Below are 24,784 nucleotides of genomic sequence, written 5' to 3'. Positions count from 1 at the left end.
CTTGACGTCACATGGTGTTATATTTCGATCCTAGAAATGAATATCACAATATTCCCCATGGGCGAGTAATCTATATAGGCTTAGGAAAACGAAAATATTCTAGTTCTCTCCCCTCATAAAAGATAAAAATGTTGGTTCGGTGTAATAAAATAATAACATTTGTCTCTCGGGGTAATAGTGCATATTATCAACCCTTGAACTCCTTCCTCGGGTTTTATTTCAGTCCTCGGGTTGCTAATATGCATTATTACGTTGAGAGACATGAGTTTTTTTTATAATACATATGGTCGAAATATTTTACAAGATATCAGAAGAACAAAAATTCTATAACAAGAAAATAAATAACTAAACCGATTCGGCTAATGTTTGAACACTGTGTAAATAAATGTTTCTAACTACCTGAACCTACATGTATAATATGTTTGATGTGAACTATATTTACTGCAAAAAAGTCTTTAAATGCCCTGAATTATCAAAGTCACTTTATATAAAGGGCACTATAAAATAAATTCGCGCTAGTTACATTCACCTATAAAACTGTTTGAATATGCAGCTCGTATTCATTATGTAAAATGTCATCTATACATTATTCTTCTGTCAGAAATATTCATATTTTTAAACTGTATCATATTTACTTCCATTATTATTCCAAATGCTTTATACCATGTTGAAAAAAAATGGAAATATCCTTAGAAAATGCAACATTTCTAACAAAATCTACCCTGATATAATTGTACCAACAAAAACTCATCAGGACAAGTTCCATTCTGTTCTGTTCTATAGTAAAAGTAGTGAATAGTACCACAAGTTTGTAAAAACAAAAGGCATTGCCCGTAAAAAATATGTACAAAAGGTATATTCGATTATTGAAGATCAATTACTAGTTTTTAAGAGGATGAATTTGCCAAAGCAAAAAAAAGTCGTTTCTGAGGCATGCCTTTAAAAAATGAACTTTCGCGAAACACTTCAACCGAAGCGACTTCTTTAAAAATAATTACAAAGAATTAAAGAAGAAAAAAATGTGCCAGTTATTTACACAAATTTGTTTTGGCTTTTTATAAACCAGGAAAAATAACAAAAAGTAGTTAACAAAGTACATAAATGCGTACATTCTTAGAAATAAAACACGTGAACATGATTTGAATATTGAAAATATTATTAAAAGAAATGGTCATGATGAAGATAATCGTATTTTTTCAATGAAAGTTTTATTTCTACTTGAACACTTGAATATATACGTCAAAAAATGAACGTTAGTTGTGCCCCTTCCCCCACTCTACACCATTATTTCCTGTAAATACAATGTAAGGGGTAAATCATTTTTGATATAGTGCGGACTGCATGCGAATAGTTTAAAATTTCTATCATTAAATGAATGGGATAAGTCTATATTTGAAATCATTATGTTGTTTGGAAGATAAAAACGTTTTCTGGTTCAAAATAATATATAAAACATAATTATGTCATTATTAAAGACATAACAATATAATCATATTAGTAAAGATATACTATGCTCAACTATTATATTTTGATAATTGCTACATAGTACCTTTGTAAATATAAAATAAACATGTTTTGACTTCACATAAAGTAGATATGTTATGTTAAAAACTCTACACACTATAGGTGGTCATGATATGAAAAAAAAACTAGCAGGGTTTTTTAAGACAGGACCAACTTTACTTGCAGCTTCCCATACATAGTTTATTCAATCTTTCATTCGAATTAGAAAAAAAAGTAAGAATGTCATAGATTTCCGTAAATTTCTGTGATTAAAATATTTCACTCAAGGGTGAGCATGGTATATCTCTGAATAGTCTTCATAGTTCATTATTAATATACGTAGATTTTTAAGTTAACAGTGTTTCAGAAGCGACTTAGTATAATATAGAGAAATACGCGTCAACATAATTAATCATAATTAATGTGTTAGAAATATCACTTATATTTCATTTAAAACATGAAGAATCACAAAGGTTTTAAAAATAAATTTAAATCATATTTTAAATACTAGTTTAAAAAATAAGAGAACAATAATCTTAACAAACAACAAGTCATTAAAATAAAATTAACGTATTGCACAAAATAAAACTGTATATTTACAATAATATGTTAATAAACTGCCAAAAGAGGGCTGAATACTTTTTTATATATAAAACAACGTACATAAAGCATTTTAAAATCTTTAAAAATGACTTGATACCGTCAAAGAAAATATAAAAAAGAAGAGATCATAAAGTAGAGAGAAAAATAGAAATTACATGATCTATGATAAATAAAAAGCGAATTGACTAATAAATATTGAAGGCACTCGCGTTTGTTCAATTATTTGTATAGTAGTTTTTGGAAAGTTTTTTGACTTTGACATCATGTTTAAACATCATGTTTTGACATGTTTAGACATTATGTTTTAACAATATTGCTATAAAGCTCGCGAAAAAGTGCTTAAAAATAGCTTAAAAATACAGGTGTCAAGTGAGTCTAAGAACTGTAATTTCTCGAAACCGCGGCCCTTTTCCTGATGGTCAAAAAGGCTGTTCAAAAAGCTAGATACTTTAGATTAGAAGTGAAGGTCAGTTATTTTGTTGAAGAAATTCTAACTGTTAAGAACATCTAACATTTATTAACTTATATAAGCACAAAAGAGCTTAAACGATACATAATGTGCTTCAGTGTTTTTGAAAATGCCGCTTTTTTATGACAACCTCTGACACAGTAACTGTGAATCGGCGCCAATTTTAGATTTGCAAGGGAAATAATTTTGAAAAATCCTAAATGTGTGTTACCGCAGTAACTCTTCTTACTTGTGTCTCTAAATTAATATCTTCTTTATATAAATGATATTACTTTCTTTTGTATCTTTAATTTTGCATTTACAATAATCAGGGAATACAGCGTTTAGTCGTGTACACGATTTAGACCATATTCATGCACAAATCTGATATAAAACAGTCGGATACACAATCTAGAGCATATTCATGCACAACTCTGGAAAAACATGACTTGCACATAATCATTTTGTGTTTACACAAATGTTTAGCATATTGCATATATACAAACATACGCCATAGTACAAATATCAACACATCTGTCAGACACAAGTCTCGCTGTATTGTTGCAATGAGGGGTCATCATCTTGCCCGCTTGTCGAATGACCAACGAGAATAGGTGTCACGTGAGTTTCGTGGTGGTCACGTGCTCTGTCAGCTGACTTGGACCGGAAACGATTTTTGATTCGTTGAAGCGTCGACTGTGACCCGTGAGCATCGTCCTTCTCCCCCGGAGATCGCGATCGTGACTAAAAATAAAATTCAGTAAAATAATAACAACAACAATAATAATAAAATAAACTTCATAGTGTATCGAAATAATTGGCATCAAAATCCGCATCATGTCATCACGATGACGTCATTGCGATGAATATTCAAATTTCAGTTGGTTATGTTTAAAAAAATTGTGCAAACAGGACGATAAGACGAGAACATTACTATCAGAGGATAATCAAGATGATCAATTTCGTATGCAAACATGTTTTAAAATTTATATGATAGGGATCTTCTAACTATTGAGAAAATGACAATACAGTTTCTTATATGTTGTTAAGCTGAACTTGTCCATAAGCAGAGCATTTGCTTAATTTTATCCACTGCATCATTTACCTACCCGAATAAACATGGATTTATATATAGCTTACATAGCCTAAAATATTATTAAAGACAGTACCTTTTTGCCTTTACTATCCGTCCTGCTTTTCCTTTCGGCCCCTGCACTCAAGTCTTCTTTACTTTTCTTGCTTGTACCTTCATTATCGTCTGGTATCAAAATTGGCGTCAGCTGATCCTGGGTCACGTGTTCAACGTCTTGACCTACATTTATTTCATGGTCGTCTGCTTCTTTATTTTCACTTGACTTTTGCGCGCTTGAATTTGAACTTTCACAATTTTCAACTTTCTCATTTTCTTTAACTGCTTGTAGTCTATGAACTTTGTCGTGCTCGCGAGCACTTTGTGAGCGTTTTATTTTCGGTTTCAAACGCTTTTTCATAGCGTTGAATAAGTCTCTGAAACCTGAGTGTTTTGACGTGTTTTCGGCACTTCGAGAGCGTTTTGAATTTGCCACAGAATCATGAGAAGTTTCAACAGTAATGGCGCCATCGTCCATGGACACTGAATTTCGCAATCGTCCATTACCACTGATTTCGTCCCCACTTTCGGATATGAACAATTCGGTTGATCCCGTTAAGCTTCTACTATTTCTATTTGGGTTTAATTCCCGCTTTCTTCTCTCCGGCCATGACATGAAACATTCCGATGTACTAGGTTGTTGGGATTCAAAGAACCTTTTCCTTGCGGTGTTAGGAGAAAGTCTGTCTAAACTCCCGGATTGAAGTCCTCCATTTCCGTACAAACCGTAACCATTTTGTGACGGAATGAAACTATAAGTGCCAACTGGGGATGAATCAGACGAGGAACTTCTTGAACTTGCACCGGTTACCGGCGCAGACAGTCTGTGAGAATGGGAGGACTCTAAACTCATGCTTTTCAACACAGGCTTGGTGGTGTGTTTTGATTTCGACAACGACGTTGGGGCAGGGCTTGTGCTTCGTGAACGCGGAATGATAAAGCTAGGAGGCGGTTTAGGAAGGGAAGTTACTTTTGTTTCAACGCGAGTTACGTCCCTTGTTGTTTTGATTCGGTGTACTTCTATTCTTGAATCTTTATCATCATTGTAAAATGAAGATTGTTCCATGAGCACATTTTCAATAAAGTCTGGTTTACCGTATTCAGATTTCATTGTACCGTCATGCGTTTGCTGACGATGAACCACCGGAAGTTCCTGGCTGATGTCCTGTGATTTCACTTCCGGTATAGTCTCGTGGTGACTGATAATTCGTGGACCAGAATCCTGTGGTCCGAGCAAGAATTCGTCCTTCAAAAGTTCTATTTCAGAGCTTGACAAGCTTCTAGAAAAATGAAAACAAAGACAATACAATTATAAAAAAGGAATAATAATGCAAGAATTTGTTACTACTTACTTTAACACAAATTCAAAAAAAATGCCCGCCGTCACCAAATATTATGAAGTCTTCCTTTGACCATAGCTACTACAATTTTACAAATTACAAAAAGGCTTCTTTTTAAATTAATCTTCTACTAAAACTTTAGAAAACAGAAATCTCCTTTAACGGAAATTAATGCTTTAAATTGTGTTCTGATTTTCTTCATTCTTTTAGTTTGTTTCTGCAATGTCCCAGCTCTAAACTACATCAATTGACACGTGCAATGGTTATACAATTCAATAAATGCTCATCACTTACTGAAAATTTTGAATTTCACTAAGTAAGCACTAGATTAAAAAAAAAATTTATTATCCAATGTCTTAATTATAGAAATTTACTTGTGTCAATAGAGAGAAAATATTACCTTCTCAGTTTTTGTTTATCTTCCCGTGATAGATCAGTAGAAGGTCTTGCAAGCTCTTCAGCAAGGAAATGAATTTGTCGGAGGGACTAAAATTAATAGCATATAAAAGATGAACATGTGAACGCAAAAATCTTTAAAATAATACTAGAGGAATATTTTGCCATTAAATACGTGCATACGTTATTTGTTCAAAATTTATTATCATTTAGACATTTCTATATCTTTAGCAATTGTAAAGCCGTTGTGCGTATATCTGTATCATCAATTTAAACGCCAAGGACAAACTGATTAGAATTGAAAGCTTTAACAGACTACTTTAAGATGTACAATTCCAAGTGGATTTTTACATTAAACTTTAATATATACATTTCTACAGAATGTTAGAATAATCATATGCTATGACCAGATAAACTCAACTATGTCGTACTAATAATGCGCATGCGCAACAATAATCACAGAACATTAGAAAATGTAAAAGTGATTTGGGATTGAAGTTACATTTACTTACCTCCTTTACATATTTGAGAATGACCTGGAAAAAGATATATCATTATTACTCAATAAATAAATAACAAAAAAAATAATAATCAAAACATACAAGGTCGCTTAACATGGCAAAACCGAAAATGTTGCAGATTCAGTTTGACTGAGCCTATTGATATGCTTGATAGTGGAAAATCTAAGCCACTGTCCACTCCCGGTTGAATTGTACGTGATAACGGGGACCCAACATGAAAATGGTGTTCACTTAGAAATCATATTAATATACATACGGTGATAACCACGAGTCCGTCAATGTGACGCGTTAACGTGTCATTCCATGAAAAGCGAAGTGTCTGAGTAAATCAAATCATATGAGAGATATGGTTGGAATATTTTAGTTTCATTATGGAAATGAACAGGCATTTTCCTTGTTGGGAATTTAATTCATTGTGTTTTAATTTCTATCATTCTTATTGAAATTCCAGTTTGATATTTAACATAAAATCTATCAGCTTATATCGTTTTATTGTTTTTGTGTTGTACAGATGCACCGAACATTAAATTAAAGAGAAATCACAAAATCAAAAATAAATACAGACTAACCTGATCTATATTTTGTTTTAGATCCGCCATTTCCCCCTCATTCTCGCCTGCATGTATGGATGCAGACGCAGCTGATGCATCACCAGAAGTACCACTGACGTCATTTCCGTTACTCGGTAACATGGCTGAGTTATCAGATTCAATAACAATGGCAGCAAGCTCACGAAGACGTTTAAGCTGAAAAAAAGGAATTACAAAGATTAAAATAAAATTTTGGAGAAAATTTATTTGTAACAAAAATATGCTTCGCTCATACCTCTCTATTTGTGACACACGCGTTTGCTCATGAGTAAAAACACTTACTTGCAATGAAATAGAATTTTGCAGAAATAAACTATATATATTTAGAACTATTACATCCATTTATTGTAATTAAAAGACAAAAAAAAAAAAAAAAAAAAAAAAAAAAAAAAAAAAAACTTAAAAAAAAAAAAAAAAAAAAAATTATTACACCCCCCCCCTAAATGATCAAAGAAGAATATCGGTTTATGAGAAGATGTCGTTTAAATTTAAAGTTTACGGACGACGGACGAAATGCGATCAGGTCACTTTGTGACAGGTGAGCTAAAGAAATAACTTAACAAACAGAATAAATGACCAAAGAAGAACGTTTATTATATACTTATAAATGAAATATTGAGAAATATTAATTAAATAAAATGCGTATTTTCATTTTCCGTATTTTCACTGTAAAAATTTATTTTTCCCTGCAGTGAAACATATTTTCCGTATTTTCAATGGTGTCTTGCCGGACTACTTTCTATTAAATTCTGCCAATACGCAAAATTTAGGGGAAATTCTTTAAAATTTTAATGTCAAAAAAGAGAAATGTATATAATAAACAGAAAATTCAAGTTTTTTCTATAAATACATGATTTATTTTCATCTTGTGATATGAAAATTATCATATTTCACTCGTGGCTAACGCCACTCATGAAATATTTACTTTCATACCACTCGATGAAAATAAATCATGTATTTATAGAAAAACCTTGTATATCCTCTATATATATTTGTTTTTTGATTTACCGCAGCAAGGACGTCATCTATACGATGAACGTCACGTAAATGAAGCTTCCTCATCTCCGCCAATCGTCGCAGGAGGTCTCCTTTCTCCTTCATCCAAAAATCTTGTTCCTTTTTGTGTTTCTCTTTCAATTCTTCTACTTGCTTCTCTGCGTGTTTTAACTTAGTTTCCCCAGTGTTTACCTATGAAAAAATCATTACGTAATATACATTGTATATGGAACAAAGATTACAAGGTGAGTGATTTTCACCCTTAAACTTTGTGGAAGCATTTAAAGTATGAACTTGTTCAATAACAATAAGTTTTGTTTGCACAACCTGTCCTATATTTGATATATTTGATAATTTTTAAGTGCAGTTTGTAATGTGTAAATTACTTTCTTTGTTCAGTTGACAATATTCTACATTTTAATACAATTTTAAATATTTTCATGAAAAGTAGCATAAATCTGGAGGAATGCTGCTTTAAAAGTATTATACCTTGTCAACATATTCACCATAGCATTATAGCATTTTATCAGACAATTTATTCATGTTACTTTGAAGGCACGTTGTGCCTCAGAAACAAATTAATATATATTTTTTAGAAAGGGCAAACACGAATTTCATAATGTTTTAATAATGGTTTTAGAGAATGTAATTCATTAAAACCGTACTGATTGCCAAAAACCCAAAACAAAAGAAAAAGATGGTTCATATAACTGGCCAATGAATAACTTTTGGATACCATAAAAGTGCACCAAATCAAAAACTTTTAAGAAATAAAATATAAAAGCATAATTGTATAATAGACCTTTAAAATGGCTAATTTTCATACCTCTAGGGTCCTTTCATTTAAAAAAAATAACGATAAATTTCCGAGGCATAATGAGCCTTTAAAAATGGCTTATTTTCAAATTTTGATATATTACCTCTAGGGTCATTTTATCGGAGTTGATCTTTTGATTTTCATAATCCTTTCTTTGTTTCTCCAACTGTTCAAGAAGATTCTTCTTCTCTCTGGCGTTTTCTTCGTCACGCCGTGAAAGTTGTTCCTAAAATAGAAATAAAACGTGCCAAAGTAATGAAAGATGATTTGCAACAATGTCTTTGTTGGAACATCCTGTTTTTAGAATTTTATTATTTCTTTTTTTTTTAATGACAATTATGAAATACAACGGCTATGAATGTACAATTAAGCAATTCTTTTCATTTATTGCTGACAGTATCCAAAACGTTATTCATTAGCCAGGTTTTAGCAGTAAAATATTTCGCAATGCTACTTCTTTTTAATGAAAGGTCAGTTGCTACGAATTAAACAGTATCACAAACAGAACCATGTGTCACAAACAAAACCAAGTCCGCCTGAGATCGGTTTGACTTCTTGTAAAATTTGCAAGGAAGAACTGAATACTAGAAGGATTTTCATTGGTCATTTTAAAATTGCAAATTGAAATCCGGGAATCTTGCATTCTAAAATTAGTATAATAATTTAAAAGATTTTTCTGAAATGTGTACAAGTCAAAATTATAAAATAATCGGAAACACACTAGTTAAATGTCTAGGATATTTGAGATATGTGAACTTCCTCCAAGTAAATATTCTACAATGCTTTAAAATTTCATCAATTCTCTAGTGGATATCTTATTCAACATAACAATTTACCGAGACATAAATAATGGCAACCAGTAACGCCAACGATCCCGAAAAGAAAACATGCGCATAACAAAAGACAGCATGCAAGTAAAAGCAGTTTTACTTCGTCCCAGTATCTTTTTAATCTTTAAACAGATCAACTGGTGACAATGTATCATTCCAGTGTAGCGTTTTTATTTCTATTTTTAGTATATTCAGACAGCCGATTTGCATAAAACTGTAAGAACCGAAAATTCCAATTAATTATATTCTCGTGTTTGAGGCATTCGCAATTTTTCGGCCCTTTCCGTCAGTCTCCGAATAAGTTATTATAGATAATAGCCGAGGTATTCCGATTGGTGTCTGAGATACGATAATTACCTGAAGGTCCATGGCCAATGCGTGCGCCTCATTCAAAAGGCGTTTCTGTTCTTTGCGTTCCTTCTCCCATGCAACTTCCATGTTATATTGGACATCTTTACTCTTCGACTGGGCTTGAATAAACACAGCTAGCTGCTCTTCCAGCTATGTGAAACAAAAAAGACAAATGTCCAAAAATATCATACGTTGTGTAATACATATTGTATAACTGGAGAATGGGAATAGATATTTGGTTTTGATTTTAGTGACATATGCTCATTTTTTCATTGTCAACTTCAGCTAAATTGACTACATATTTCAAAAGATTGACTCTTATAAAGTTGATTGGCCGACAGTTGTATTAAAAATGATTAGGATTAAATATAAATAGACCTATAATATGTGACCGTCTAAAGTATAAAAAAGACTGCCCACACGTTTTATTATTTTAATGTTATAGATACATTCTAAAGGATATTTACCGAAATTTCCACTTCTACATCACAGTTTATAATTATTTAAATTAATGAGACTTAAGAAAACTTTATCTTTTTTAAAATATTTTTTTAATGCTGTTTTGACAGGTTATGCTAAATTTACAAACCAATACCTGGTTTTGTTTGCTGATATGCTGTGCATTTTCTATGTCCCAGTTTCTACGTTCTGACGTCATTTTGTTAACTAGGTCAGATCGCTCCACCTCCTGCTCTGTCAGCTGACGTTTGAGAGCCTCGATCTGGGCGCGAAGATGTTGAGCGATTTCCTTTCCTTCCTCGATCTGTCAAAAACAAAATAATAAATAAATTATATAAGTAAACAAGATTACCGCATGCAGTGTTATAACACATGCTTATATACACGAAGACACCATACATTTTAGGAGAAATAACGACACGAAATCTTCTTTTGTAGAATTATCGTGTCGGCGGGTAGAGAATCTCAAAAATCGAAGGCGAAGACACGATAACTGAGCATATTATCGTGTGTCTTCGACTTCGACTTTTGAGGGGCCGCAGTTATCGTATCTTCTCCTTCGACTTTTGAGGTGCGAAGACACGAAATGGCAGAAATCAGCAACCGTACGTAAAAGATAAGAATCTTAGATGTGTGCATAAATATGTGATTGCAATATTTCAACAACAATAACAGATTAATGATAACTTTATGATGCAGTCACTATAAAATATTTGCAGAATTTTCATTAATTTCTTAGACACGAAATGGCAGAAATCAGCCACCATACGTAAAATATAAGATTCCTAGATTTTTCATCTTATCACATGTCTGATATATTTCAATAACAACAATAACAGATTAATGATAATTTTATGATGCAGTCAATACAAAATATTTGCAGAATTTTCATTTTTATAGCTTGTATTTAATAAAACACTCTTTAAATAGAATAATTAGGCTAGAATCCAAGAAAATAAATAAGAAAGCAGTTGTTTGTGAATGAGTTCTTTAGTAATTCTTGTAAAACACGGTACAAATAAATGAGCCGCGTCATGACAAAACCAACGTAATGGGTTTGCGACCAGCATGGATCCAGACCAGCATGCGCATCCGCGCAGTCTGATCAGGATCCATGCTGTTCGCTTACCAACTCTATAACAAGTAGAGAAACTGATAGCGAACAGCATGGATCCTGATCAGACTGCGCGGATGCGGATGGTTTTGTCATGACGCAGCTCAAATTATACACTTAAATAGTATGTAAATGAGCAGTTTCAGTAACATCAACTGAATATTTTTTTTTTGCTTCTTTTGGTAGTTTGCGAATTGGGATAATCTTTGTTAATGAGTATTTTGTATGTAAATCAATTTACTTCTTTTATATTTTGCTACATTACGACACAAAACTGCACCTGTAAGGCTACTTCCTCCAAGTGTTTTATATCTAAAATGCTTCATGACTAAAACATTATTAAACACACTTTTGACATTTCAAACAAATTTTAAAAAATATGAATTTCTTAGAACTTTTTAGCATAATGGGCCTTCAAGTATACAGTAGTTTGTTGAGTCAACATGGACCAGGAACCAACCTGTGTTATATGTTACACAGTATTTAGTTAGGTCAACATGGACCAGGAACCAACCTGTGTTATATGTTATACAGTATTCAGTTAGGTCAACATGGAGCAGGAACCAACCTGTGTTATATATTATACAGTATTCAGTTAGGTCAACATGGACCAGGAACCAACCTGTGTTATATGTTATACAGTATTCAGTTAGGTCAACATGGTCCAGGAACCAACCTGTGTTATATGTTATACAGTATTCAGTTAGGTCAACATGGACCAGAAACCAACCTGAGTTATATGTTATACAGTATTCAGTTAGGTTAATATGGTCCAGAAACCAACCTGAGTTATATATTATACAGTATTCAGTTAGGTCAACATGGACCAGGAACCAACCTGTGTTATATGTTATACAGTATTCAGTTAGGTCAACATGGTCCAGGAACCAACCTGTGTTATATGTTATACAGTATTCAGTTAGGTCAACATGGACCAGGAACCAACCTGTGTTATATGTTATACAGTATTCAGTTAGGTCAACATGGTCCAGGAACCAACCTGTGTTATATGTTATACAGTATTCAGTTAGGTCAACATGGACCAGGAAACCAACCTGTGTTATATGTTATACAGTATTCAGTTAGGTCAACATGGACCAGGAACCAACCTGAGTTATATGTTATACAGTATTCAGTTAGGTCAACATGGACCAGGAACCAACCTGTGTTATATGTTATACAGTATTCAGTTAGGTCAACATGGACCAGGAACCAACCTGTGTTATATGTTATACAGTATTCAGTTAGGTCAATATGGTCCTGAAACCAACCTGTGTTATATGTTATACAGTATTCAGTTAGGTTAACATGGTCCAGAAACCAACCTGTGTTATATGTTATACAGTATTCAGTTAGGTCAACATGGACCAGCAACCAACCTGTGTTATATGTTATACAGTATTCAGTTAGGTTAACATGGACCAGCAACCAACCTGTGTTATATGTTATACAGTATTTTGTTAGGTCAACATGGAACAGGAACCAACCTGTGTTATATGTTATACAGTATTCAGTTAGGTCAACATGGACCAGGAACCAACCTGTGTTATATGTTATACAGTATTCAGTTAGGTCAACATGGACCAGGAACCAACCTGTGTTATTATGTTATACAGTATTCAGTTAGGTCAACATGGACCAGGAACAACCTGTGTTATATGTTATACAGTATTCAGTTAGGTCAACATGGACCAGGAACCAACCTGTGTTATATGTTATACAGTATTCAGTTAGGTCAACATGGACCAGGAACCAACCTGTGTTATATGTTATACAGTATTCAGTTAGGTCAACATGGACCAGGAACCAACCTGTGTTATATGTTATACAGTATTCAGTTAGGTCAACATGGACCAGGAACCAACCTGTGTTATATGTTATACAGTATTCAGTTAGGTCAACATGGACCAGGAACCAACCTGTGTTATATGTTATACAGTATTCAGTTAGGTCAACATGGACCAGAAACCAACCTGTGTTATATGTTATACAGTATTCAGTTAGGTCAACATGGACCAGGAACCAACCTGTGTTATATGTTATACAGTATTCAGTTAGGTCAACATGGTCCAGAAACCAACCTGTGTTATATGTTATACAGTATTCAGTTAGGTCAACATGGACCAGGAACCAACCTGTGTTATATGTTATACAGTATTCAGTTAGGTCAACATGGACCAGGAACCAACCTGTGTTATATGTTATACAGTATTCAGTTAGGTCAACATGGACCAGGAACCAACCTGTGTTATATGACTCTCAAGCACCGTTCGTTCATCTTTCCACCGTGATAAATCATGAGAATAATTCTCTCGAATATTTGCCATGCCTTTCTGAATGCCCACAATAATTTCTTGGTCCAAGTTTTTGGCCCTTTGGAGCCTCTCCACAACCTGAGCAGCTGTAAGTGCTCCTTCTGTAGCCGGTCTAGCTGGGTCTCGTACCTGACCTTCATGGCCATGTACTCCGCACGGAGAATCTTCTCATGATGGTGAAGTTGGTAATTTATATCATCCTTTATTAAATTAAAAACAAAAACAACATTGTTATATTTCTATTGGTTGTGTCTAGTCACGTGGAGTTTATTTACAAATTCATAGTTATGAGTATATTTAAAGATGCTTGTGAGTAGAAAGCACTTTATTTTTAAGTTTTTTCTACGCCAACCGATCAAGCAGTAACACCTTATACGAACAAATTTATGGCAAAATAACATCATATTTAATCTTTTAAGAGTAGCTCAATTTACATTCCTACATCCATGAGTACAAAAACCTTTTTAAGGTGATGTTACGACTTGGTATACACATTTCTGGAAAAAATTGAAAATAACATCGTATATAAACAAGTCCTAGTGCATAAGTACGAAAGACATTTTTACTTTTTAATTCCCGGGTTCATCTTCATGAATTCACAATTTCAAATTCACAGATTTAAGATTTCAACATACAGAATTTACAAATTCACGATTTCAACTTCATGAATACAAAAATTCAACTTCATGAACTTCAAAACTTCAACTTCGTGAATTCACGATTTCAACTTTGTGAAAATGAAATCTTGAATTCGTGAAGTTGAAATCATGAAAGCAGGTTAAATACCCGGTAAAAAAAAATTCTGAAAAGAAAGGTAGAGCATTTGTATGACTTCTGCATTGTAAAGGGAAATAATGAAGCCTAATTAGATAGAACATATTTTACTCACCTGCCCTCTCAGTTTGGCTAGTTCATCTGACATTTTATCATTATTATTCATCTCATGTGTTAACATCCTTATCTTAGAAGTTAACTCATCTGTTAGCTTATATTTCTCCGTTTTCAAAATCCGCACTGTATTTTCGTGTTCCATTTTATTCAATCGCAGTTCATGAGCAAGTTTTTCTCGAGTCTCTAATATCGCATGGACTTCCTTTCTCAGAATCTGAAGCGCTTGGGACTCTTTCTTTTCGGACGTTTCTAGCATTAGACTCATTTTCTCCCTTGCAATGTTCAGTTCTTTCCCTAAAGACGATCTATCTCTTTCCCACATAAGCATGGCTTCACTTAAAGCATGTTTAGCTTTATCTAACTCATTCTGTAACGTCACTTTATCAGTATGAAGCTCCGTAATATTGCCCATTAAATTTTCTATATCCGACTGTAGTCGTTCATTTTCAGTCTCCAGTTCGGACTTCTCTCCCTTTAATGTTTCATCAATTTTATTTTGCAGTTCGGCAATTCTTGTTTCACTTTGCTTCCTTTTCAGTACAGCTTCATGTACCTCTTCTTCCAAGTAATGTAACTCTTCACTTTTTTCTTCAATGTTTGAACTGAGTTGTCTCAATAGTTCATCTTTCTCCTTCAGCTGTTCTTCGCGGAAGCGCGTGGATTCCGTGAGGTCTTTGATGACCTTTTCTCTCTGAGATATTTGATCAAATAATGATTGCAAGTCCTCCTCTCGTTGACGAATGATCTCTTCCTGTTCAGTTATTATTTCATCTTTTCTTGTTATCTGAGCTGTAAATGAAAATCTTACAATCAATACATTTGAAATATGGAACATCTAGTTCTCTGTAAGGGTTCAAAAATATTTATCATTAATTTGTGACAGACGTTAACATTGAACGGAGCTGATGCATAAGAAGCAAAAAAGTTATAAAGTCAGTTGAATTGTTACTAATTGAGAGCAACTTCAAAACCAATTTTAGGGGGGAAATTAATGAAAAACATCATTGATATAGTAAACCAACACATACTGTTTCAGTTTTTTTCTATCAATTCTTATGCTATTGACAAAATATATAGTTTATAGGTCATTGCAAGGTCCAAACAACACAACCCACCTACTATCATGAATGAGTGTATGTAAGTAATTATCTCTTAAACATTAATTTCCCAAGAAGGGGCATTTGAAATTTATCAATAATGATGACGTCGTCTGTGTTTTCAGATTGAAATTCTTTTATACTATTTTTATCTAGTTATTTAAACGGCTAAGATAAAAGTTGTAATTAGCGAATGTTTAACCAAGCAAAGAAGTCTGAAATATGTTTTCGCGATTGTTTTTTTGACCTTCCGTAAATGTTTGATTTTACAATATGTAGATCAAGGTCGGACCTGATTTATCCTTCAGAGCGTTATCTCTTTCCTTCATGAAGATGTCCTTCATCCGGTCCTCTTCTCGAAGTTTGTTTATTTGTTCATCTAAACGCTTACAATCCTGTGTTCGCTGAGCTAATTTCTGTTCCAGGGACTGTTTCTCCCGTTCCGATGCCGCACTCTTGGATATCCAAATCTCGTTGACCTTGAAAACATGAAAAGAAGAAAGTGAGATATGTAGGAATAAATCAAAAACAGCATAAGTGATAGTTCAACCTTAACAGAGGCACCAGTGGCGGCATGGCCGAGTGGTTAACGCGTCGGACTAGTAATCTAACGAGCGCTAGCTGCATGGGTTCAAACCCCGTCAGGGGAAAGTCGTTGTTTCCTTGAACAAGAAACTTTTCACTTATTGCTCAGTACCGGTTGGTTCCAGGAGCGCATTCGAAAGTGCGTCTATAAGCTTTTATCTTGCTACACACTCGAACTAAAACAAATGCTATATAAATCAACAGAGCCCCATATACACTCTCTGAAGGACTAACACTGCTCAGAGGTGTTGCTCTAAGCAGATTACCGTTATCATAAAGTCTTACTTTCTTGTAAATCAGTTATTGGCCTACATTGTAATGTATGCAGTAATAGAATGAAACGTTGATTTCACCAAGACAAAGACTATAATTCGATTTTATACAAGGCCTTTAGAAAAAAAACTTACGTTAGATGCAATATCTAAAACAAAAATTTATAATAAAACAATATCAAATTGATTATTTTTTCATTTCATGTAGAATTTGTATTTGTTTATGTCTTCTAAGTTTCATAAAAGTCCATCTGCCCTTTCAGGCACTTAGAGTACGGACGCCGTACTTGTATTTGTTCCAGGTAAAAATATATAATATACTTAGCGGAAGCCACCATTTTCTGTTTAGTTGCTTATAAATAGGTAATAATTATTGTTTCACAGACATTTGCTATTGTTTCACAAACATTAACTTCGTTTACAATTATTCTTATTAGTCAAATCTCTAGTCACGATCAAGTGGGTATTTAAATTACTCCCAATCTCATTCGAACAGTGAACTCAGACCAACTGGCGTTTTATGAATAACAAAAGCACGTGTTTCACTTTACGAACACGGTTTCACCGCAGTTAATGTTATAAAAGCCAAACTCTTAATTGAAGCTCAGCTCTCTATATTAAACCTATTAGATAACTCTGTAGGGGTACGTCTGCATCCGTAAGAAGTAGACATAATAATAATGCCTATCATACGTAATTAAATCCTGGTTCAAAAAAGGCGACGTGACCTTTGAGAATTAATCAAAGAAGAAACATGATTTTATATGCTAGAAAAATCAAATGACGTACAGTCCCTACAGCATACACAGGAATATTAAGTGTTTTTGTTCTTGTTGTTTTTTTTCCAAGGCAATGTGTTTACACCAGTATTTCATGCCAAAATTCAGTTATTTTACAAAATGATAAACTTATATATTCCCAAATAATTTTACGACAAATACTAGTAGATCATTATGTATGTAACAATTTGACAAGTTTTCTTAGTATACAAAGTTTCAAAACCAATTGCCGGAAGTGACGTCATTAATTTTTTTTATCGTACATACATGTGTACTCGTACATAGAATCTTTAGATATTTCGTAAAAGTGTCCTTAATGCCACGAGGTCAAGTATACATTGCCCGTAATGCCAAAAGACGTATGTTTTTGTTATATTTGTGTTCATATGTATGGTATTCCAAGGGTCCCAGGTTCGAGTCTCGGTCAGGCTGCATGCATATGTTTATCACCCGGTAACATAAAAATACGTACATCTTCTATTTTGACCTCTAACTCCTCAGCCTTGGATTTAAATTTAATAAGTTCCTCACAAAGTTGGTCCTTCACAGACTGGAGTTCTGAACACGTGCGGCAAAATGAACCCTGAAATTATTTAAATGAAACAGTTTATTAACTGTGTATGTTTTTAACAAGAAACATATAGTGATTTAAAGTGATGTGACAAAAAAAATATGATCAAACTGGCTTTCAGGCAGTGTTGGTCCCAAAGTGTACGTTGCCAAGATAAAATTACTGAAATACTAAGTTTGAATCAACAAAAAATGTTTTTTCCAACAAAAAAATAAAAGTTGAATGCCGCTTAAACAGGTAGGTCATAACGAGGTTTTGAAAAATATCAAAATTTATCACATTTCACTTTTTGTACGGTAGTGAACAACTTCCAAACAAAAATCGGTTATCTTAACTTATTCAACATATCTTTCATTTAGTAACAAAAGTTGGAACGTGTTACCTTTCACAAAAAACAGATAAATCTTTATCAATCAAGAAAAAACGGAAAGCCATTATCATTATTATCTCATTGAATTTCCCGAACTTATGATACAAGACTGTTGTAGACTGTTTTACTATTTGTATATCATAGTCGGTCGTAAAACACCATTAGAGTAAGTGCGTTATTTTCATTTTATTATAGTTTATTAGTAGATTTAGATTTTTAGATGAGCGGTTGCTGTGGAACACACATTTCGCATGTCAAACATTTCATATTTCGTCTAAAAAACACTCCGATATCTTAAAGCAGAATGGCTCCAGATTCATTTTCATTTTCTCGTCAGGTACACACTGAACACTTTCAGATCAATCAGGTTAGGGGTGAAGTTGATTTCCTACTTAGATATACGATAGTCTAATTTATACGATTGAAAGAAGCTGACCCGCAACGATTTGTGAATATTGCACGGTTATTTATCAACCAATACTTCAATTCAAAGTTACATTTTACATTTTCAAAATTTCTTGGTGTTTCTTATCAAATAAATACAATGCTAGTCGGACTTTTGAAAATACTCTAAAAACTATTAACATCTAGAATACAATGTATTAATGTACTTTCAACTTTTCTTAGAGCCTAAAAATAAATTATTTTCGATACTTTTTGGCAAACAGACCGTTAAAAGTTAGTAAAATCCTGAAATATGGATGCTATGTTATCAATCACCGACTCCACCGGAAATAGAAAAAAAGTTCTTCGCCAAGAAGGAAAAAAAATCATTCATGAATTTGATTATTGGTGGATTAAATAACTTATATGATTGGAACGATAAAGTAAACACCAAGGTTATTTGAGTGATTGAAGATTCTGATACAGCCTCGTTTTGATAAACACGTCAGATAACATCCGGAAGTTGGAACGGACAAAAATATTCTAAAAATAGAACTGGCTAAATATAGAATAAAGAAAACAGCCAAAGCTTGATTGAAGGCTTATTATAGCTTGCGCCAGAGGGAAAGATGCTTCAAGAGGTAGGCCAATAAGTCAATATCATCATTATCTATGATAGATTGTTCATATAATTTACGTATATTGAGAAGAAAAATATAAAGCTTTGTTAATGAGTAAAACATATGGTCAACAATATCAACACGGTAAGGCGGCGTTCAATGAACGAGACAACCAGCTTAATTTTTTCTTGTAACGTAAGCGTGTGGGATGGGTTTTTTACATGAACATCATCATCAAGACCATTTTCAATTGAATGAACTGAAAACTGGAAGTTTCTGATCATAATTTCAAAATGTGCTATCAATGACGACTAAAGGGTAATTTGTTTCTCTAGGAAAATGTTGTCACATTGTATTTGTTTTTTTTTTCTTTTAAATTTGTTTATATGGATATCAATATTACTTGTCTTTAAAAAATCTATCGAATTGATTTAAATGTAATAAGATTAATATTTTAAACATTCATCTGTCAACAAAGAAGATTTTATATATCTCCTAAATTTTTTTGCTAAAAATTGTCAACGACATAAGCGGAAACTATCCCATAAAACTATATTTTTACAACGACATAAGCGGAAGTTATCATAAAAGCTTTTAACAACGCCATCATACGAAAGCGGAAATTTGTTTGCGTTAAGTAAATACAATACCTGTTTGCCATCAGATGAGCTGTCTTCGGACGAAGACGAGTCTTGGGGTTTCCGGGAAAGTTTCGGAGACCTCCATTTCTCTGTTTCTACTTTCTTCAGCTTCTCCGTCAGGCTTCGGATCTGATCGTTTGCTATAACGGCATGTTTCTGACTTTCTTGAAGCTGAAATTCATATTTTATGTAACTTAGGATTCATATTTACTACATTTAACTTCGCCTCAAGCAGGGAACTTACATCTAGTTTTACTGTTAAATTATTAGCATAGATTATTTCATACGGCCTCTGTGATCGACATTTTTTATTTTGGAAAAAACGTGTTCAATGCTGTAAAAAGTCACATACAAGTACTAAAAGAATATATCGAGGGACATTATTAAGACATTAAGTGCATGGAGGTGTCCGTACATAAATTTCCTTCACAAGATTTCTTATTTCATCTGTAAAATGAGAATCACAAGTCTTTGAGTTGAAGGTGAACCCCAAATATATTTACAGATTAATGACGTTTTTCATGTGTAAATTCACGGTCTTTCTTTCATGAAAGGAGATCCGACCTTTTTATTTCTTCTTGCACAAACTTAAATGGTGATTTTATATAAATGGTGATTTTATATTAAACTCTTTTTACAACATGAATATATCATATGACAAACGCATTATTATTTCTAAGGTCATACTGGATGTTGAAGTTCTGTATCAAAATTGCACCATTAATACATGACATGTATATAATCTGGAATTGCTTTGACACCCTTAAAACAGACGACATAAATATATAGAAATGCATGTTCAATAACAATGTGAGACTATTTAACTAAGTTATTCAAACCTCTGACTGAAGCAGTTCCTTCTCGCGCATGTGTAACTTGGCGTCATCGGACATGGCGGACGAGATTACGTCACTTCCTGTGAATTCCAGTTTCTTTTCTAAGGAAGAGGACTTTTTACGCTCTTCAGCTAGGAGGGTTTCTAATGATCGAATACGTTTCTTAAATTGTTCCTGAATTGAAAGAAAAAAAACATAAAATTTAAAGCAAAGTTTCTTTACAAATATTTTGCAAATGTGTTATGTTGCGATTTTACTTTAATCAAGAGGAAAGCAATTTAAATCTCAGGGCTGTGTTTCAAAGAAAGTCTGAAATCAGTATTAAGACCAAAACTGTGACAATTTTGCGTTTCAAAGAAAATTTCCTGGCGTTATGACTCTTAATTTCTGAATAGCAATGCTGATGGGCATTTTAACATTGAGAATATAAGGTTCTGTGATTGTAATTCTTAACTTTTCTTAGGAAAATGCTTTCATTTATAGTCTACAGTATTTGACTGAACATAAAAATGTTTATTGAAACGGTCTTTAGTTAGTCTAACAGTTTGTTTTATGTCCTAAGACTTAGGATACATTTAAGACTTTCTATGAAACGCAGTCCAGGTTGTGTATATTGAGAATGACAATAATTTATATTTGTTTAAAAAAAATAAGTTGCAATAATAATAGACCTACCTCCCAAAATGCTGCAATTTGCGTTTTCTCGGCAGGAGATCCATCGAAAACATCGTCACTTCCGGTGGAGACTGGGCTTGGAGCAGAGCTTTCGGCACTTTTCTCTGACGAAACAGACGAACCGTCTTGATTATCGTTAATTTCCGTAATCAGTCGTTCAAGTTCGTCTTCAGCCGCTTCCGCACGATCTTTGACGATTTCCAAAAGATTGTTTAGGATCTGAAGAAAAAATAAATATGATCCAAATTTATTGATTTGTAAAATTAAACTTTATGTATAATTGTCATTGAGTTCTGGTGTTCTCTGTCGTCACGTATTAAATATTTAGCCGCCAATGAGAATGCGTACCCTCTGTGAACACGTCAAAAGATGATATATTTTACTTGGACCGTGTCCACTGTACTGAAATATTATATGTGCAACACATATCGTCAGTTTCTACCTTTAAACCAACCAAAATGTTTCACGAATGCTTCCGTAATTTTGTCCAGTAAATCCTATGACATCACAAAAATCGTCACACCAAATATGCTGTTTATAAAAAAGCGCAATGTACGGACAATGTCTGATACCTTGCGTCACTAAAATTCCATTCTATGCATTACTGGACGTTTATTCGTCAATAAATCAATACAATATTCTCATTTTGATATTTTGTTACATCTCTAAATTTATGATTTACTGCGTTTTCACTAAGGCACAGGCGGCATAACAAGAAGACCAAAATATAAACATCTTCAGAAATAAGTGTAATCCACTAGTGTTTCCCTATAACAACATCATATTAACCATTTGTAAACCATTCAAGAAATCACATCCCAAGGCGATACCTGTTTTAATAAATTTTAAGGCCTAATTTTCATTACATCTGTAAAATTTCATGAGATTTCTTTAAGAATAATGGTTCCGTGGAAATATTACCTGGTAATTTAATACATCGTAATAACAGGTGAAGGGGGGGATTGAGAATTTAAACAGACGGGTGTAATTATGAAATTATGAAATATTTTATTGTGAATGTATGTTTATTGATTTTGTTCTTTCTTAAAGGCTCATTATGCCCCAGAAATGCTTTTAATTTCATTTCTCAAAAGCTTTCTTATTTTTGTGTCCTGTTAAAGTTTTCAAAATGTTACTCATTGGCTAAATACTCGTACCATCTTTTGCATGTATTGCATTTCGGCAGTTATTAAAAATAACATAGCGATTTGGTATATTAAATGAAAGTCAAAATACTACTTTGTTTACATTTTGCTACTTTTATGACAGAAAATTTCACATCCAGCACCTTTTTCGTCTAAAACATGTTCTAAAACCATTATTCAAACGTTATAAAATTCATGTTTGACTTTTTAAATTCTGAAATTTTATTCATTTTGGAGGCTTGGTGTGCCTTTAAATAAGTTATTTGCAAATAAAACAAAGCGATTATTATGTTGTTTATGCCCTGCAAGCAGCCGTCATTAATATATTTTTTTTTCTTTGCCTTGGGCTCTTTCTGTCTTTGTAAAACATGCAATTGGCACTATGGTATATTTCAATAAATAATTGTTGCAAAAGTAGGCTCCTTTTTATTTTCGATTTAAGGTACTCGTATTTGATAGTTAAAAGTACATAAATGAATTGGTTTAGGATTTGAATGTCCTTATATATTATATATATATATTATAACTATATATATAACTCCAAAAATATAACTTTAAGAATAACGCCCCTTTTTTCATAACTGCATCTTGTTATGAGAAGTAAGCATTCAAAGTTTTATATTGATATCCTTTAAATTCTTTACGACGACGACGACGTCACAGCTATCATTAAAGCTCGACTTTTTCCGACGAGCTGAAAATGTCAAAAACAAGCGGTTTGTCATATTGCGTAAAAAGACATCTCATTATATTTAAATAAAAGAACATGATAATATTCCACTTTAAATGATGAAAATATCTTGAAAAGTCCTACTTCACAAAAAACTAAGCGCCTGATTCGCATTAAACTAAAGTAATATTGTCCAACAGCTTGAACAACAAATTAACCGAATTACAAGCACCCTAAAATAACCTTACAAAACAAATAACAATCGATAAAGAACCTGTTCTGGGGGTTTTCTAATAATGTTCAGATGTTTGCCTCTTTACTTACAAATCAAAATAATCCAGTGCTTATCTAATTAAACGTTTAACTTAATTAGATCATAAACCATTTAGATATGCTATAAGTTTTTCAAGCAATAAATTGGTTCTAAAGAATTTAAAACCTGAACGTTTAAGTTGTTTGTTTTTTGTTTTGTTTTTGTTTTTTGTTTGTTTGTTTTTTTCTTTTTATATAAAAAGTTTAGATTCTTTATGAAGGGCAATTGTGTTTTTGTATAAAACCTTTCGCTGCAATGGTATACCCGACATTAAGATATGAAAATACTCATTATTATATCATATTTTTTTGAGATGACAATCTCAAAAGTCAATTCATATTTACCTCGTCATTTCATTTCCTTTCGTCACATTATGCCTTAAAAAATAAATAGTTTTTCCTATTTAAGAAAAGGTAATTTAAAACAGGAGTATTATATGGTTTAAGAGCATGTTAGATGCTGATTTCCAAATGAATGTGATACTGGATGTGAAATTATTTGTCATAAAGTTCGAAAAATATAAACAAAGTAGTATTTTGGCTTCCGTAGAAAATACTTAATCACTATTACTTTACTAATTTCAGAAAGCAACATAATCAAAATATGGTTAAGGCAAATGGCCAATGAGTTCCTTCTTGGAAACTATAGCAGAACACAAAAAAATAAAAAAAAACTTTTGAGAAATGAATGTATAAAAGCATTTCTGGAGCATTATGGGCTCTTAAAGGTATGGACCTTTCCGGTGTTTACAGTTTTCTGTAAATTGGCTAACTTGTTATCCAATCGCTACACTGAGATAATACATAGTCACTGGTTGACCTGGTTTGCACAAAAGAACTAGTCGCTAAATTTATACAAATGTAATAACTGGATATTTTTCTGGCATAAATAATAAAAAATAAAAAGATAAATATTTCGATACATTCATTTCGAACAAATTAGTTTTACGACACCATATTAATCACTCGAGAGTCCAATTCCAGGAACTACCCAATATTGGTGTCAATTATGGAAAAATTGTGACCCGAGTAGAGCTCAAATCCACGGCCCAAGAATTAAAAGGCGCCCAAATTAAAAACCCATTTTTAATTGCAGCTCCTTTTATCAAAATATTGCAAGAATACTTCAGTAGTTTTGAGCATAACAACATCCACTACATAAATTCATATGTTTCGCATAACAGGTATTTCTACCTTTGTCTCAGTTGTATTATGGTCAATATATATTTCTTTATTTGTTTTGTATCACAAACAATTGCATTGAAAACAGTCGCAATAAAAGTGGATGATTAACAGGTATAACACCTTTAAAACCCAGATATATGTTAAATCTGGCAGCATTTGACAATTGGCCTTCATTCTTGATACAGTACAAACAAAAGTTTCATCCCCAAAGTAAAAGGCAGTCCCTAGAAGAAATTTACTTAACTTAAACCAGTACGTTTAAAAAATACTTTTTGTGTATTTTTATTTCCTGGCAAATGATAAGGAAATCGAGCAAAATGTGGAAGTTATATTTTTTGT

The 24,784-nt window shown here is 32.9% G+C and overlaps 1 protein-coding gene across 1 annotated transcript in view; it reads right to left on the bottom strand.

Moving 5' to 3' along the window:
- Positions 1-2,997: 2,997 nt before the first annotated feature.
- Positions 2,998-24,784, bottom strand: part of LOC132736949 (myosin-11-like) — a 97,117-nt gene continuing 75,330 nt past the window's right edge. Inside the window, 17 exon segments of the mRNA XM_060724164.1 lie at positions 2,998-3,298; positions 3,724-4,963; positions 5,424-5,509; positions 5,932-5,955; positions 6,510-6,686; positions 7,539-7,718; positions 8,447-8,569; positions 9,531-9,674; positions 10,120-10,287; positions 13,341-13,492; positions 13,495-13,612; positions 14,302-15,092; positions 15,693-15,879; positions 17,509-17,619; positions 19,632-19,793; positions 20,462-20,632; positions 21,134-21,352. Of these exon segments, the coding sequence (XP_060580147.1) occupies positions 3,092-3,298; positions 3,724-4,963; positions 5,424-5,509; positions 5,932-5,955; positions 6,510-6,686; positions 7,539-7,718; positions 8,447-8,569; positions 9,531-9,674; positions 10,120-10,287; positions 13,341-13,492; positions 13,495-13,612; positions 14,302-15,092; positions 15,693-15,879; positions 17,509-17,619; positions 19,632-19,793; positions 20,462-20,632; positions 21,134-21,352 (4,260 nt within the window). The 3' untranslated portion in view covers positions 2,998-3,091.

The sequence above is a fragment of the Ruditapes philippinarum genome, unplaced genomic scaffold, assembly GCF_026571515.1.
Source record: "Ruditapes philippinarum isolate M1 unplaced genomic scaffold, ASM2657151v2 ctg1920_1_1_1_1, whole genome shotgun sequence".
Lineage (NCBI taxonomy): Eukaryota > Metazoa > Mollusca > Bivalvia > Venerida > Veneridae > Ruditapes > Ruditapes philippinarum.
Note: the sequence above shows the minus strand (reverse complement) of the source record. Positions and strands in the feature narration are given on the sequence as shown.